Genomic DNA, 17,459 nt, shown 5'->3' with positions numbered 1-17,459 from the left:
AAAGACTGAAAGTGGGAGGAAAAGGGGATGACAAAGGATGAGACGGTTGGATGGCATCACTGCCTCAATGGACATGAGTTTGAGCAAGCTCTGGGAGTTGGTGATGGCTAGAGAAGACTGGTGTGCTGCAGTCCATGTCATCACAAAGAGTCAGACATGACTGAGCAACTGAACTGACGATCCAGAAATCCTACTCCTGGGTATATAGCCAGACAAAACTCTAATTCAAAAAGATACATGCAACCCTATGTTCACAGCAGCACTATTCACAACAGCCAAGACATAGAAATAACTAAATGTCCACTGACAGATGAATAGATATGATACATATATACAATGGAATATTACTCAGCCATAAAAAAGAACAAAAATGCCATTTGCAGCAACATGGATGCAGCTAGAGATTATCATACTAAGTGAAGTAAGACAGAAAAAGAAAAACAAATATCACATGATAGCACTTATCTGTGGAACCTAAAATATGACACAACTGAACCTATCTACAAAAGAGACTCGTGGACACAGAGAACAGACTTGTGGTTTCCAGGGAGAAAGGGGTTGGGGGAAGGATGGAGTGGCAGTTTGGGGTTAGCAGATGTAAGTTTTTATATATAGAATGAATAAATGACAAGGTCCTACTGTATAGCAGAGAGAACTATATTCACTATCCTAAACAAAATGAAAAAGAATATAAAAAACAATGCGTATATGTATAAACTGAATTACTTTGCTGTATAGCAGAAATTAGCATATTATAAATCAACTATACTTCAATTAAAAAATTAAAAAACATAAATATACCATACAAATATTAATTTAGTGGTTCTCAGACAAGAGTACATATTCAATCATCATTTGTGAAACAAATTCAGGAAGCTGAGGCTATGGTTTCATCATTTGTATTTTTATAAAGCCCCACAGGTGAGCTGTTTTTTAAAAACAATTTTACTGAGATATAATTCTCCCAACTCAAAATTCACCCATTTGAAATATATGCAATTCAGTGGTTTTTAATACATTCAAAGAGTATGCATTCACCACTCATCAGTCTTAAAACATTTTCATTTCTCCCAAAGAAACAGTTCCTCTTAACTGAAACCTCCAATGCATCCCCATTTTAGGCAACCAAATTAAAAGACGCTTACTCCTTGGAAGAAAAGATATGACCAACCTAGATAGCATATTCAAAAGCAGAGACATTACTTTGCCAACTAAGGTCCGTCTAGTCAAGGCTATGGTTTTTCTAGTGGTCATGTATGGATGTGAGAGTTGGACTGTGAAGAAGGCTGAGTGCCGAAGAATTGATGCTTTTGAACTGTGGTGTTGGAGAAGACTCTTGAGAGTCCCTTGGACTGCAAGGAGATCCAACCAGTCCATTCTAAAGGAGATCAGCCCTGGGATTTCTTTGGAAGGTATGATGCTAAAGCTGAAACTCCAGTACTTTGGCCACCTCATGCGAAGAGTTGACTCATTGGAAAAGACTCTGATGCTGGGAGGGATTGAGGGCAGGAGGAGGAGGGGTCGACAGAGGATGAGATGGCTGGATGGCATCACGGACTCGACGGACGTGAGTCTGAGTGAACTCCGGGAGTTGGTGATGGACAGGGAGGTCTGGCGTGCTGCGATTCATGGGGTTGCAAAGAGTTGGACATGACTGAGCGACTGAACTGAACTGAACCTACTTTCTATCTCTATAGACTGGTTTACTCTGAGGATGTCATAAAAATGGAATCATACATTATGTGGTCATTTGTGACTGGCTCCTTCAACTTAGCATATTTCCAAGATCCATCAATATTGTAGCAAGCATCAGCACATTTATCCATTCATCAGCTGATGGACATTTTGGTTGTTTCCATTCTTTGACTGTTATAAATAGTGCTCCTCTGAAAATCCATGTACAAGTTTAGTATGGATGCATGTTTTCATTTCTCTTAGGTCTATACACAGGAGTAGAGTTGCTGAGTCATATGGCAACTCTTTAACCCTTTGAGGAACTGCAGGATCACTTTCCAAAATAGCTGTATCATTTCACATTTCCACCAACAGTGCAAAAAGATTCTAATTTCTCCAAATCCTCATCAAAATTTGTTATCATCTGTCTTTTTTATTATAGCCATTCTAGTGAGCATGATCTACAGGTGATTTCTGATAAGCATTTGTGGTTCAGAACTACTTCTTTAACTGGTTTGAGACACAACCCCATACTTAAATCCTCTCATCAGTATCATATATCCTTGGGGTCTCTGTGGACTACCTAGATATAAATCCTAAATGGTTGAGAATAAATTTTCAAGTCACTTGAAACTAAGAAGAATGAGGTATCTCTTGAAAAAAAAATTATACTCAACTATAGGAGATGTAATATTGCCAGAATAATCGTTCAATTAAAAGGTTGGGTCTGACTAGATCACACTAAGTGTTGCTTCCTTTGTCCTGGAAGATAAGTTATATCAGGTTAAAATGAACACTAAATGCAGATTTAAAATGGCAAAAAGTCACTGAAAGGAAATGAGTAGCTGTGAAAGGATTTGGCAATACGGAAACAGTGGAGGGGACTTGGGGACTGCTTTTGTATGTTTCGGCTCCACTCTGTTTTCTTCTCTTTTGCCTTCTTGGATTATTACTGCCCAAGCCCAGCGAGTGCACAAGGCTCCTGGGAAACTGTTCTAATTGCTGTACTCTGTATGTGAAAGTTGCTCAGTCATGTCTGACTCATGTGACCGCTTTGTGACCTCTGTAGCCCGCCAGGCTCCACCCTCCATGGGATTTTCCAGGTAAGAATACTGGAGTGGGTTGCCATTTCCTTCTCCAGAGGATCTTCCCAACCCAGGGATTGAACCTGGGTCTCCCAGATTGCAGGTAGACTCTTTACCATCTGAACCACCATGGAAGCCCTTTTTACTGTACTCTAGAAAGGACTTTGTCCAATATACTGTACAGTCTATGTTTTCTTCTCCAGATCCATTTCCTACCCTTTACTTTGCTCTGAATTCTGAGAGGCTGACTTTTATGAACTGGCTTCTAGTTGGGTTCAGTGAATGACAAGCACTAGCAGTTAGGAGGAGAGAAGGAAATAAAATTAGTGCATTTATTCCCCTGCCTTCTCCCTGCTGAGCCACACACTGACAGCAGCTGCAGCATTTCGGTACCTAAGGCTCAGGTGCAGTACTGTTACTTTTTCCTACAGCTCTCGAGGTTTGCTCCCTCTTTCGTCCTGGTACCTAGGAGTATCAGATGGCTTTGTTGCTAATTTGGTACTTTGTCATTTGTTGTTGGTTTCCCTTTTCCTTACACATACCTTTGAAACAATCCCTTTAACTAAAATCTCAGTTATTCCATTCAATGTACCAGAACCTAACTGATATAGTTGATACAGTCCAAATATTATGCTGAGTGTCAACTATGTGTCTGGCCCCAGTCAGGCACTGGGAATAGAATGGAGAACAAAAGCCCCATCATTGAGTTTCTATCTCTTAGGAGATCCTCAGGACAGAGAGAATAAACTTTAGACAAAAGGGTATAAAATGCAGAAAACAAGTAAGTAATTTTCTTGGGCACCTCTTAAAACTTAAAGAGGATCTTAAACGCCTGTAAACTTGAGAGAGAAGGGTTGTGAAATCTTCAAGAAACTGATGTTGACATGTACACACTGCTTTATTTAAAATAGATAACCAACAAGGACCTACTGTATAGCACAGGGAACTCTGCTCAATATCATGTAACAACTTAATGGGAAAAGAATTTGCAAAACAATAGCTACATGTATATGTATAACTGAACCACTTTGATGTATACCTGAAACTAATACAACATTGTTAATCAACTTTACCCCAAGAGAAACAAGGAAATTGATGTGTCCTCATTAGCTACATGTAGGATAAAAAAATTAGTAATAAACCACTAGAGAAGGAAGAGAGAGAGAGAGGGATAGAAATATTCTTACCTGTTGAGAAAAGAGAGTATAACTGTCCTCCATAAGCGAGAAGGATACTAGATATGACATAAGCAGGAAGCCCTCCACCATGAAATCTAACTACCTAGAAAACAGACAAATGAGCAATTTCTGAATGTTAATGTTAATGACATAAGTATACTTTTACATGAAATAAACTTGTTCTTCACTTTATACATTTTCTGACACAACCATAAAGATATCTCCAGTAATGGGCATGAAAGTTCTATGTAAAATAAATGCTAAGAATATATGGTATATTAGAAATGTTTATCTAAATTTTTATCAAATGCATAAAAGAGAAAATATAAATTGTGTAGCAATTTTTTGCAAACTTTTTTATAAGATATGTTTATTAAGCAAATCAGGAAAACAGTACATCAAGGCTATATATTGTCACCTTGCTTATTTAACTTATATGCAGTCTATATCATGTGAAATGGTGGGCTGGATGAAGCATAAGCTGGAATCAAGATTGCTGGGAGAAATATCAATAACCTCAGATACGCAGATGATACCACCCTTATGGCAGAAAGCAAAGAGGAACTAAAGAGCCTCTTGATGAAAGTGAAAGAGGAGTGTAAAAAACCTGGCTTAAAACTCAACATTAAAAAAACTAAGATCAGGGCATCTGGTCCCATCACTTCATGGCAAATAGATGGGAAACAATGGAAACAGTGACAGATTTTATTTTCTTGGGCTCTAAAATCACTGTGGGTGGTGACTACAGCCATGAAATTAAAAATGCTTGCTCCTTGGAAGAAAAGCTATGACAAACCTAGACAGCATTATAAAAAACAGAGACATTACTTTGCCAACAAAGGTCTGTCTAGTCGAAGGTATGGTTTTTCCAGTAGTCATGTATGGATTGAGAGCTGGACAATAAAAAAGGCTGAGCACTGAAAAATTGATGCCTTCGAACTGTGGTGCTGGAAGACTCTTGTCTTGACAGCAAGGAAATTAAACCAGTCAATCCTAAAGGAAATCAGTCCTGAATATTCACTGGAAGGACTGATGCTGAAGCTGAAGTTCCAATACTTTGGCCACGTAATGCAAAGAATGGACTCATTTGAAAAGACCCTGATGCTGGGAAAGATTGAAGGTGGGAAGAGAAGGGTACAACAGAGGATGAGATGGTTGGATGGGATCACAGATTCGATAGACATGAGTTTGAGCAAGCTCTGGGAGTTGGTAAAGGACAAGGAAGCCTGGCATGCTGCAGTCGATGGGGTCACAAAGAGTTGGACACAACTGAATGACTGAACGGATAATTATAGAATTAAATGACTTAAAAAATTTGTTATGCCTATACTGCAAAACATTACAAACCAAAAAATAAAATGAAAGTAATGATACAATAAAATTTTTAGTGAATTTTAAAACTATAATTTCTTTGACAAATCACTATTACTTATGTCCAGACTGTATAATTTTGCAAATTAAAAAGATGTTGAATATACTATAGTAGTTCTATGACTTGATATGTTATTTTTGTAAAACTATTTGCCTATGAATCATAGAAAGTGTTAGTCACTCAGTTTTGCCAAACTCTTTATGACCCCAGGGACTGTAGCACACCAGGCTCCTCTGTCCATGGGATTTGTCAGGCAAGAATACTGGAGTGGGTTGCCATTCCCTTCTCCATGGGATATTTCCACCCAGGGACCAAACCCAGGTTTCCTGGATTATAGGTGGCCTCTTTACCACCTGAGCCACCAGGGAAGCCACAAATCATATAAAGAAACTCCCCAAATGAATTTTTCAATACGTTTATTTTTAATATAAATTACCTTTACAACCTGAGCATGCACAACATAAAAAGTTCTTGAAAATGTTCATTTATATGATAGAACTTACAGATTTTATTGGGATATGAATACAGCATAGTATGAGAAACAAGAAATTTTAATATAACATACATTTAAAAATTAGGAAGCAATTTTCATTTTTAGGAAGTATCAAACATGAAAGCATCACCTTAAAGAGAGGGGTGGCCAACTATCAACTGTGTGTCAAGAATGGCTTTCAGATTTTATTAATGTGAGAGAAAAGAAGAAAAAAGTAGCTGAAGTAGTGGCGGCAGCAGCAGCAACAAGAGACTATATATAATTTGCCTAAATATTTATTATGTGGTCCTTTACAGAAATGCTTACAACTTCTGTCTTAGAGTATCTACAAGGCAATAAATAACTGACAAGAAGGCTCTCTTACCTGTCCAAGTATTTGTGAAAAGGAAGTCTTAACTGTCACCTAGTTTAAAAAACAATTATTTATAAAGGTTATTTTTCCTATACTCACATTTTATTAAATGAGCACTCTACAACAATCACAATCACTACTTTGTTATAATGATGAACCTAAAGGTACTCAAGATCTGAAAAGAATTCTCCAAACCATCAACATTTAATTTCTATCAACTGCAGTTTACTATTCAGAACTTTGCCCTTAATCAAATTATTTTCGATTGGATGAATGCTATGATACATGAGTAAACTTTTACTAACTAATATAGTTAATTAATCGGGATATCTTATGACCAGATCATACAAGTTAAAGGAATTCATTGAATGATTGAATCCAGAATTTATACATTTATTTGCTGAAAAATTAAGCACAAATTAATCAATTTTCTATGTAACTTATACTTTAAAATCTCAAACCTACAATTGTATGGTACTAAAAAAAGCTAAGCAAAACCACTGCTGAATAAATTTAATAAAAATAGGTTTCACATGATATAATACCAGGAACAAACAGAGCACATATAGTAAAATTTGAGCAAAAACAATATTTTAAAAAGAAATTCATTATTCATTATCTCTACCATAAATATACCTCCTTAGATATTAGAAAGTCTGGGAAAAGGGAATATATCTTTCACAGAGAAATTGTAAAATATCTAAATTTGGACTTTTTTGAAAATAAAATATTTGTTAAAATATGGACATCCTGACAGCATGCAGTATTTGGAGCCAAATTACTAATGCAGCTCTTCCTATCTCTATACTATTAGAAACACGAAGGCACAAGTTGAAAACCATTACATCCCTGCAGAATCCTTCAATGCTAGAAACACAAAGCAAGATATCAAAGCACCAATAACTTCCAAAAATCAAAACAACTCATAGTATAGGTCAAACTGAAGCTTGGTTGTAGGACAGATTCTATTCACTTGACCTACAAATTCTGGTTTACCTTAAGAAAGTTCTAAAAAGGAATCCAACTATTTCCAGTTTATTCTATAACTAAATCTTAAAAATTAAGCAAACATATAACTTACCTCATATTGACAGTCTGATGATGTGTACATTTTTAGTAATGCTACATGGCTGTCATTATCGGGTTGAGCAATATGGAGTTTCACAGAAATTTCAGTGGAAGATGGAACCCTGAAAATATAAACAATGCATTTTCAAATACAAAATGCTGTGAAATAAACATGGCTAAGTCAATACTCAGTACCACACAATGAAATACTGTAAGGAAGCTAGATGACACACACAGGAGCTGGGGGAGAGGGTGGAAAGGGGTTCCTGTTTGATGCAAGTAAGGTTAAATTTTACACTGCTTAAATAAGAATACGATATGTTATAATATTATATGTATTATCTTATGAGCACAATGCTACATAAAGGAAACCTATATTTTACTAAAAGGCACTATAATTTCACTAAAATTTTACTATGATTTAAATAAACAAAGTAAAATATGTATTATTCAAAAACACCAAAGTTTAAGGTAAATTCTTTGATTTACTTACTGTGCAATGGTTAGTGAATCTTCATAAGACCAGGGAATATGGAGTTTATAGATACTAGTAATTTCTTCTGTGAAAACATAAAGGAAATATATATTACTAACTTTATATTACTAAATGTTATATAAGCTACTGTGATACATAACTATAGATGGGCTTTCCGGGTGGTGCTAGTGGTAAAGAACCTGGCTGCCAATGCAGGAGACATAAGAGATGTGAGTTCGATCTCTGGGGTTGGGAAGATTCCCCTGGAAGAGAGCTGGCAACCCACTCCAGTATTCTTGCTTGGAGAATCCCATGGACAGAGGAGACTGGTGGGCTACAATCCATAGGGTTGCTAAAGAGTGAGCCGTGACTGAAACTACTTAGCATGCACATAGGCATGCTGATATCTGCATTTATACAATTACTCATTTCACTAAGAAATAATCAGTAAGAGTTATAGCACATGATAAGAAATTAGGGAGAATTCTTTAATAATAATGTTTAATTAGGCCTACAAAAAGATATTAGAACATATGGGAAGTACTAAGAAATTAGAGAAAATTAAACAGCTAAATGTCAATTACTATTACAACAGGACAGCAAGATATACAGTATTTTTTAAATGTAAATATTTAAAACCGATCAATATTTTTATTGTTAAAAAGGGTCTATGTTAAATTAATTGGAAATATAAACAGCTTTTCTATCATCATATATTAAATATTAATTTACATATATGGAAAAATAAGTATTACAGAAAATTCCAGTGAAGAAGACCTAAAGATTCTTCAAATGACAAAACTATTTTTTCAGAAAATATACTTACCTTTGACTCCTGAGCACTTGCTTACCACGTTGATTTTAAAAGCTTGGTATATCTAATAGAGTTTGACCACAAAGAAAAAAACAAAAAAACAGGTTTGTAAGTTTAACTAAGCAGTAAAGTGAAATCAAGTCCTTGTTATTGTCAAGATAATTAATTACCTGTCCAAAGTTCAGAAGCTCTATATTATAGAACAGACCACTTGTATTTAATATCACTTTCCTTGAAGATAATCCTGTTGAATTAAAAGACTGTATTACTTAGAATACCAAAAAAAAATATTTTTTAAAGTACAAAAGTAATGACTTTAAATAATGTCTAAATAATGCCAACATATTTTTGATATTAAAAGAGTTTATAGGTTCTTGCTTTTGGTATGGAAGAATGGACTCCTAAAAATTCAATCCTCATTAAATAAATTCTGGACAAAAACAGAACATTTATAATGACTTTATTCATTTTAAAAATTTTATTATTGGAGTATAATTACTTTATAGTATTATATTAATTTTGCTGTTGTTAAACAACCAAAGTTTATCAGCTACATGTATACATACGTCCCCTCCCTCTTGAACCTCCCTTCCACTCCCGTTCTCAAACCTACCCCTCTAGGTTGAGTACCAGATTGAGTTTCCTGTACAGCAATTTCCTACTAGCTATCTATGTTACATATGGTAACATATATGTTTCAATGATACTCTCTCAATTTGTCTTACCCTCCTCACTATGTCTACATGTCTGTCCTCTATGTCTGTGTCTCTATTTCTGCCCCGCAAATAGGTTCATCTGTACTATTTTTTTAGATTCCATATACATGTGATATTATTTAATATTTGTTTTTCTCTTTCTGCCTTACTTCACTCTATACAACAGACTCTAGGTCCATCCACACCACTACAAATGTCCCAATTTCATCCCTTTTTATGGCTGAATTATTCCATTGTGTATTATGTGGGATTCCATTGTGTATATGTACCACATCTTTTTTTTAATTTATTTTTTAATTGAAGGATAACTGCTTTACAGATTTTTGTCTTCTGTCAAACATCAACATGAATCAGTATACATATGTCCCCTCCCTTTTAGCCTTCCCTCCCATCTCTGTATCCCACCCCTTCTAGGTAGATACAGAGCCCCTGTTTGAGTTCCCCGAGTCATACAGCAAATTCCCACTGGCTATCTATTTTACATATGGTAATATGTTTCCATGTTACTCTCTCCATACATCTCACCCTCTCTTCCCTCCTCCTCCTGTGTCCAAAGTCTGTTCTCTATGTCTGTTTCTCCATTGCTTTCCCGCAAATAAATTCATCACTAACATCTTTCTAGATTCCATATATATGCATTAGTATACAGTATTTACTTTTTTCTCTTTCTGACTTACTTCACTTTGTATAATAGACTCTACGTTCATCCACCTCACTAGAACTGACTCAAACGTGTTCCTTTTTATGGCTGAGTAATATTCCATTGTATATATGTACCACAGCCTCTTCATCCATTCATTCATCAATGGACATCTAGCTTGTTTCCATATTCTAGCTATTGTAAATAGTGCTACAATGAACACTGGGGTTGCTGCTGCTGCTGCTAAATCGCTTCAGTTGGGTCCGACTCTGTGCAACCCCATAGACGGCAGCCCACCAGGCTCCCCCGTCCCAGGGATTCTCCAGGCAAGAATACTGGAGTGGGTTGCCATTTTCTTCTCCAATGCATGAAAGTGAAAAGTAAAGTAAAGTAGCCCAATCATGCCTGACTCTTCGCGACCCCATGGACTGCAGCCTACCAGCCTCCTCCGCCCATGGGATTTTCCAGGCAAGAGTACTGGAGTGGGTTGCCATTGCCTTCTCCAGAATACTGGGGTACAAATGTCTTTTTCAGTTTTGGTTTTCTCAGGATATATGCCTAAGAGTGGGACTATTGGGTCATATGGTGCTTTTATTCCTAGTTTTTTACCGAATCTCCATACTATCTTCCATAGTGGTGGTATCAATTTACATTCCCACCAACAGGACAAGAGGGTTTCCTTTTCTCCACACCCTCTGCAGCATTTACCATTTGTAGACTTTTTATCCTCTTATCCGCCGATGGGCATTTAGGCTGTTCCCATGTCCTGGCTGTTGTAAACAGTGCTGCAATGAACACAGCAGTACATGTGCCTCTCTGAATTATGGTTTTCTCACGGTATATCTCCCATGGTAACAGGTCATGCTTAAAATCTTGCATGCTACCCTTCAGCATTACATGAACTAAGAACTTTCAGATGTCCAAACTGGGTTTAGAAAAGGTAGAGGAACCAGAAATCAAATTGCCAACATTCACTGGATCATAGAGAAAGCAAGTGAATTCCAGAAAAACATCTACCTCCATTTCATCAACTATGCCAAAGCCTTTGACTGTGTGGCTCATAAGAAATTGAGGAAAGCTCTTAAAGAGACGGGAATACCAGACCACCTTACCTGTCTCCTGAGAAACCTCTATATGGGTCAAGATGTTACAGAATGCTGTATGGAACAACTGATTGGTTCAAGATCGAGACAGGAATATGACAGGGCTGTCTGTTGTCATCTTGTTTATTTAATCTATATGCTGAGCACAACATAAGAAATGCCAGGCTGGATAAGTTACAAGCTAGAATCAAAATATGTGAGAGAAACATCAACAACCTCAGATATAAAGATAATATGACTCAAATGGCAGAAAGCAAAGAGGAGCTAAAGAGCCTCTTGATGAGTGTGAAGGAGAGTGAAAAAAAAGTCAGCTTAAAACTAAATATTAAAAAAACTAAGATCATGGTATCTGGCTCCATTGCTTCATGGCAAATAGAAGTAGAAAAGCTGGCAGCAGTGACAGATTTCCTCTTCTTGGGCTCTGAAATCACTACAGATGGTGACTGCAGCCATGAAATCAGAAGATGATTGCTTCTTGACAGGAAAGCTATTACAAACCCAGACAGTCGTGTGGAAAAGCAGAGACATCACTCTGCCGATAAAGGTCCATATAGTCAAGGCTATGGTCTTCCCAGTGGTTACATACAGTTATAAGAGCTGGACCATGAAGAAGGCAGTGTGATGCCTTCAAACTGTGGTACTGGAGAAGACTCCTGAGAACCCCCTGGACGGCAAGGAGATCAAACCAGTCAATCTTAAAGAAAATAAACCCTAAATACTGACTGGAAGGACTGATGCTGAAGCTGAAGCTCCAGTATTTTGGTCACTTGATATGAACAGCCAACTCACTGACAAAGTCCCTGATGCTGGGAAAGATTGAGGGCAGAAGAAGAGGGTGTCAGAAGATAAGCTGTCTGGGTGTTATCACCAACACAAGTGGACATGAACTTGGGCAAACTCCGGGGGATGGTGAGGGACAGCAAGGCCTGGCGTGCTGCAGTCCCTGGGGTTGCAAAGAGTCAGACATGACTGTGCGACTGAACAACAGGGTGTGTGCTCAGGAGTGAGATTGCTGGGTCATAGGGTAGCTCTATTTTTAGTTTTTTTGAAAGACTTTCAATAACATTTAGTTGTTTTAAAAAATCACTACAGATTTCCAATTTCAAAAAGGTATGCTTTCTTGGTAGTTATTTTCTCTATTTTTTAAGAACATCTAAATCAATTAAAAAAATTACACCCACTTAGATGTGAATGCCTTTGGATAAGAATATGCAAATACAAGTGTTCAGATGCTTCTTTGAAAAGAGAAAACAATAGGACAAACCACCACTGTGCAACAGACAGAAAAGGCTTGAAATAATTACCAAGTATATCATTAAAATTCTAACAATCAAAAAATAAATACTATATGATGTTAAGATTCTGTCAGGCACATTTAGCGCCAGCTAAAACACATAACCAGTTTTTTCATAATGTTGCGTTCTCATAACTATTATACAGGATCAATAATTGAATTTAGGAAAACAGATGTAAGAAAATTTGATCAACATGTAAACAAATGTCTTAAATAGAAGGTGTACCATCAATTTGTGATTAGTAAATCACTTTTAAGACACACTGCTTAGACATTCAACTACAAACCATTTTAATGAGTACCTGCTGTAACCAGTATTTTAAAATACAGCACTGAATTTAAGGCAACTCAAAATGAACAATAGGAGAAAAACTATTAGATATGAAGTGTCCTTCACACTTTACTTGCTCTAATTTGAAATACCATTCATTGTACTAACCTTCTTTACAAGAAAGATGGACTATCTTTTGCATGTTTTACAAATTCTAACAAGAGGTAAGAAATAATTTAAAATTTTGCTTTTCACTATGGCAAAAAAAGAAATCAGAAGCTAAACACTGCACTTAACTTAAAAACTTCTTTAGTCTGACTCACACCCTAAAGATTTTAGAAAGAACATCTTTATTATTAAAATGTTGATAGGCGCAACACAGACAAAGACTGCTACAAGAGAAGGAAGGATACTACATAATGATCATGGGATCAATCCAAGAAGAAGACTTAACAATTGTAAATATTTATCCACTCAATATAGGAGCATCTCACTACCTAAGGCAAATGCTAACAGCCATAAAAGAGGAAATCGAGTAACACAATAACAGTGGGGGCTCTTTAACAGCCACTTACACCAATGGACTTTTGAACTGTGGTGTTGGAGAAGACTCTTGAGAGTCCCTTGGACTGCAAGGAGATCCACCCAGTCCATCCTAAAGGAACTCAATCCTGAATATTCGTTGGAAGGACTGATGCTGAGGCTGAAATTCTAATACTTTGGCCACCTGATGTGAAGAACTGACTCCTTAGAAAAGACCCTGATGCTGGGAAAGATTGAAGGCAGGAGAAGGGGACGACAGAGGATGAGACGGTTGGATAGCATCACCAACTCAATGGACATGAGTTTGAGCAAGCTCGAGGAGATGGTGAAGGACAAGGGAAGCCTGGCGTGCTGTAGCCCATGGGACTGCAAAGAGTTGGACACAAATGAGCAGCTGATGAACAACATCACCAATGGACAGACAGGAAATTACAAGGAAACACAAGCATTAAATGACACATTAGACCAGACAGACTTAGTTGATGTGTAAAAACGTTTCATTCAAAAGTAACAGAATACCCTTTCTTCTCAAGTGCACATGGGACATTCTCCAGGGTGGATCACGTCTTGGTCACAAATCAAGCCTCAGTAAATTTAAGAAAACTGAAATCATATCAAATATCTTTTCTGACCACAATGCTATGTGATTAGAATACAGGAAAAAAACAACTATAAAAAAGAAATACAAACACATGGAGGCTAAATAGTATGCTACTAAATAACAACCAATGGATCATTTCAATATATATGAATTAATCAATGTGGTACACCATACTAACTAACTGAAGAATAAAAACCGTATGATAATCTCAACAGATATAGTAAAAGCTTTTGACAAAATTCAAAATCCATTTATAGTAAAAACTCTCCAGAAAGTGGACACAGAGGGAACATACCTCAACCTAATAAAAGCCATGTATGACAAACCCACAGCAAAATATGAAGAACTGAAAGCATTTCCTCTAAGATTCCATTTACCATCACAACAAAAGAATATAATACTTAGGAATAAACCTATCTACAGAACTTAAAGACCTGTACTCAGAAAACTACAAGATACCAATGAAAGAAATCAAAGACAACACAAACAGATGGAGAGATACAGCATGTTCTTGGATCAAAAGAATCAATACTGTGAAAATGACTATACTACTCAAAGCAATCTACAGATTCAATTCAATCCCTATCAATTACAAATGGTATTTTACTCAGAAATAGAACAAAAAATTTTACAATATGTGTAGAAACACAGATGACCACAAATAGCCAAAGCAATCCTGAGAAGCTGGAGGAGCTGGAGGAATCAGGCTTCCTGACCTCAGACTATACTACATATTACAGTAATCAAAACAGTATGGTTCCAGCACAAAAACAGAAAAATAGATCAATGGAATATGACAGAAAGTGCAGAGATAAACTCACACTCCGATAGTTACTTAATCTATGAAAAAGGAGGCAAGATTATTCAATGGAGAAAAGACAATCTCTTTAATAATTTATTCTGGAAAAATTGGCCAGATATTGATACATGTAAAAGAATGAAATCAGAACACTCTCTAACATCATATGCAAAAAAATCTCAAACCGGATTAAGGACCTAAAAGTAAGGCTGGACACTATAAAACTCATAGAGAAAACCATAGGCAGAACACTCTTTGACATAAACTGCAGCAAGATTTTTAATCTACCTCCTAGAGTAATGAAAATGAAAACAAAAATAAACAAATGGGATCTAATTAAACTTAAAAGCTTTTGCACAGCAAAGGAAGCCATAAACAAAATGAAAAGATAACCCCCAGAATGGGATAAAAATGTCTGCCAACAAAGCAAAACAAAGGATTAATCTCCAAAATATACAAACAGCTCTGCCGCTCAACTAAAAAAAAAAAAGATGGGCAGATGATCTACATAAGAATCAAACCACTGAGTCACATCACATGGTTATTCTAAGAACTATACTAGAAATATACACAAAAAATGTTACAAGGTTCTGTATTATTACAACTAACTGGCAAAATAAATCAACACTCTCTCAAAAAGAAAAACAATTCTTAAGGTTTCCAAAATCCAGCTTCCCTGTTGGCTCAGTGGTAAAGAATCTCCCTGCCGATGCAGGAGACACATTTGATCCCGATCCAGGAAGATCCTACATGCCTCAGAGGAACTAAGCCCATCTACTACAACTATTGGGTCTATGCTCTAGAGCCCATGAGCCACAACTACTGAAGACCGCACACCTAGAGCACATACTCCACAACAAAGATGCCATCACAATGGGAAGCCCATGCATTGCAACTAGAGAAAATCCCATGCAGCAATGAAGAGCCAGTGAAGCCAAAAATTGAAAAAAAAAAAGAAAAAAATTTCCAAAATCAAAGTACTTACCAAAGGAAAAAAGATGAGTTACAGGAAGCTGTATGGATCTTGCCTCTTTTTTAAAGAATTCACAATCTACAACAAACTGGAATATAAAACATTGATTTATTAGGAAAAAATAGAATTAAATTTATAGTAAAATATCTTCATTTGATATTTGAGTAGAAAATAAAAACCTATAAACTTCAGTTTTGAAGAAGGTATTCTACTGTCTATTATAGTCCAACTCTCAAGCTATATTTAGGGGGCATGAATTCCTCAAGGAGAGATGCTAAGCTAAAAAAATTTGGTGAAAAATCCTAATAAATTATTAGAGGGTCATATCTATAAAAGCAGATGTACAGCACAGTTTTCTTGTAGTTAGTCTTAGGTGTTTGTAGAAGAGGGACCATAAACGATGGATAAAAACATTAAGAGCAAAAGTTAATTCAAGATTAATTAGGAATTTAGATAATATATCCCCGAATACTTTCAGTCAAAATAAAATGTGATTTCGTTCCATCTTTTAAAAATATCCATATTTATTATGTTTCTACAGTCTAATTGGACTACAAAAGGCTTTTGAAGACATTCTGCCATTCATTTATAAATGCTTAATGCTATTCATGTAAGATTATGTCTAATCTTATATGAGGCTAAACAGTGATTATAGTAAAGAGGTTCACTGGGTACAAAGAAAAAGAAATGCTATCTCAAAAAAAAGTAACCTAAAATGTGACATCTCCATCACTGCAATTTCCATAATGACATTTCTTGTCTAATAACATTTCCACAGTGGCGTAAGGATCTTCATTCTCAGCTGTCTATAATAGAACCGTTTCATTAAAATTGTTTCCACAATCCAGCTAAATGACTCTAATCTATACGAGCTGAGGAAGAAATTAATCTGATGCCTAACTGTAGCTCGCAAGTAGTTTGCAATGCACAGTTAAGTAAAAAGCCAGCGGGGTCTATCTTAGGCTTTTCTAGTAACTATACCTTGGACTGTATTTTAAGTTGTGTTATTTTGTTTGGGTGGAATTTTGATTGTTTTCCAAAGTGAAAAACAGATGAGGGAAGATGCTATCAGAATGCACACACATAGGGAAACAAAAGTAAAAAAATTTACTAAGGGGCTCTGTTTTTATTTTTCCCTCTTTAATTAGGAGGCAAAGAATACCATCAGATATTTCCATTATAGAAAACAGCCGTTATAAGATTAAAGAAATCATTTACTGAGCACAATTATTCATTATATTTTTATAGGTGTCTTTAGCTGAGACACTGCCTGAGATAGTAAGAAATTTTTAATCACTTTAACAGGTAAATAAAATAATACAAATTTTATTATTACTCTAAAAAATTGGCCATTTCTTTACGGTATAAACCTTTATCCAAGAAAGAATTCATGAGTCTGTCTCTGAAATATACAGGTAAGTAAATTTCTAATGGGGTTAATTTTGTTTTCTGTAGTTAAAAAAATGCAGGTAATTCCATATTTACATTCGGAAAACTATATTAAGACAATCAGTTGACTCAAAAAGTTTTTAAACTGCCTATTTAAATATATGTATCCTTCTGGTGATGGGTTGTAACAGACACATAGAAATCACGAAAGACCTAAGTTACTATCCTTGTGAGACTGAGTGTGCAACAACTAGAGTCAGCAGTGTTACTTTCCAAAGAGTGTCCACTAAGTATTTATTAGGCTGCTAAGACTGGCTATTTGAGAAAGGCTCATTAATTTCTTGGAATAACCAGAGAAAGCCTTGTTTTGGAAGATGTTAAATTCATTCAAAATCAACTTACCTGAAAGAAAAACCCTTAAAGAGAGCTTTTAGTACTGAAGATGTTGAATTACCTCTCACTTGAGCTAAGCAAAACAAAACAATGAATCCATTACAAGGTACTCGTGAGACTCAATCTTTGAGATGACTCCTAACTACATCCTCTTTTCTTTTTTCCTTTAAATATTTCTAGTGATTTTGGCTTCAAATCTCATTAACTTTTTTATTGAAGAAACATT

At 36.0% G+C, this 17,459-nt stretch overlaps 1 protein-coding gene across 1 annotated transcript in view; it reads right to left on the bottom strand.

The window, feature by feature from the left end:
- The window catches only part of PGAP1 (post-GPI attachment to proteins inositol deacylase 1), a 79,338-nt gene that overhangs the window by 17,955 nt on the left and 43,924 nt on the right, over positions 1-17,459 (bottom strand). The window contains exons 14-20 of the mRNA XM_040228879.1: positions 15,464-15,539; positions 8,682-8,755; positions 8,524-8,575; positions 7,716-7,782; positions 7,236-7,344; positions 6,167-6,205; positions 3,947-4,040 (exon numbers count right to left, since the gene is read on the bottom strand). Coding sequence (XP_040084813.1) covers positions 3,947-4,040; positions 6,167-6,205; positions 7,236-7,344; positions 7,716-7,782; positions 8,524-8,575; positions 8,682-8,755; positions 15,464-15,539 — 511 coding nt within the window. The remainder of the gene's footprint in view (positions 1-3,946; positions 4,041-6,166; positions 6,206-7,235; positions 7,345-7,715; positions 7,783-8,523; positions 8,576-8,681; positions 8,756-15,463; positions 15,540-17,459) is intronic.

Source organism: Oryx dammah, unplaced genomic scaffold, assembly GCF_014754425.2.
Source record: "Oryx dammah isolate SB20612 unplaced genomic scaffold, SCBI_Odam_1.1 HiC_scaffold_27, whole genome shotgun sequence".
In the NCBI taxonomy this organism is placed as follows: domain Eukaryota; kingdom Metazoa; phylum Chordata; class Mammalia; order Artiodactyla; family Bovidae; genus Oryx; species Oryx dammah.
The sequence above is the reverse complement of the archived record's forward strand: the minus strand, read 5'-3'. Positions and strand labels throughout refer to the sequence as shown.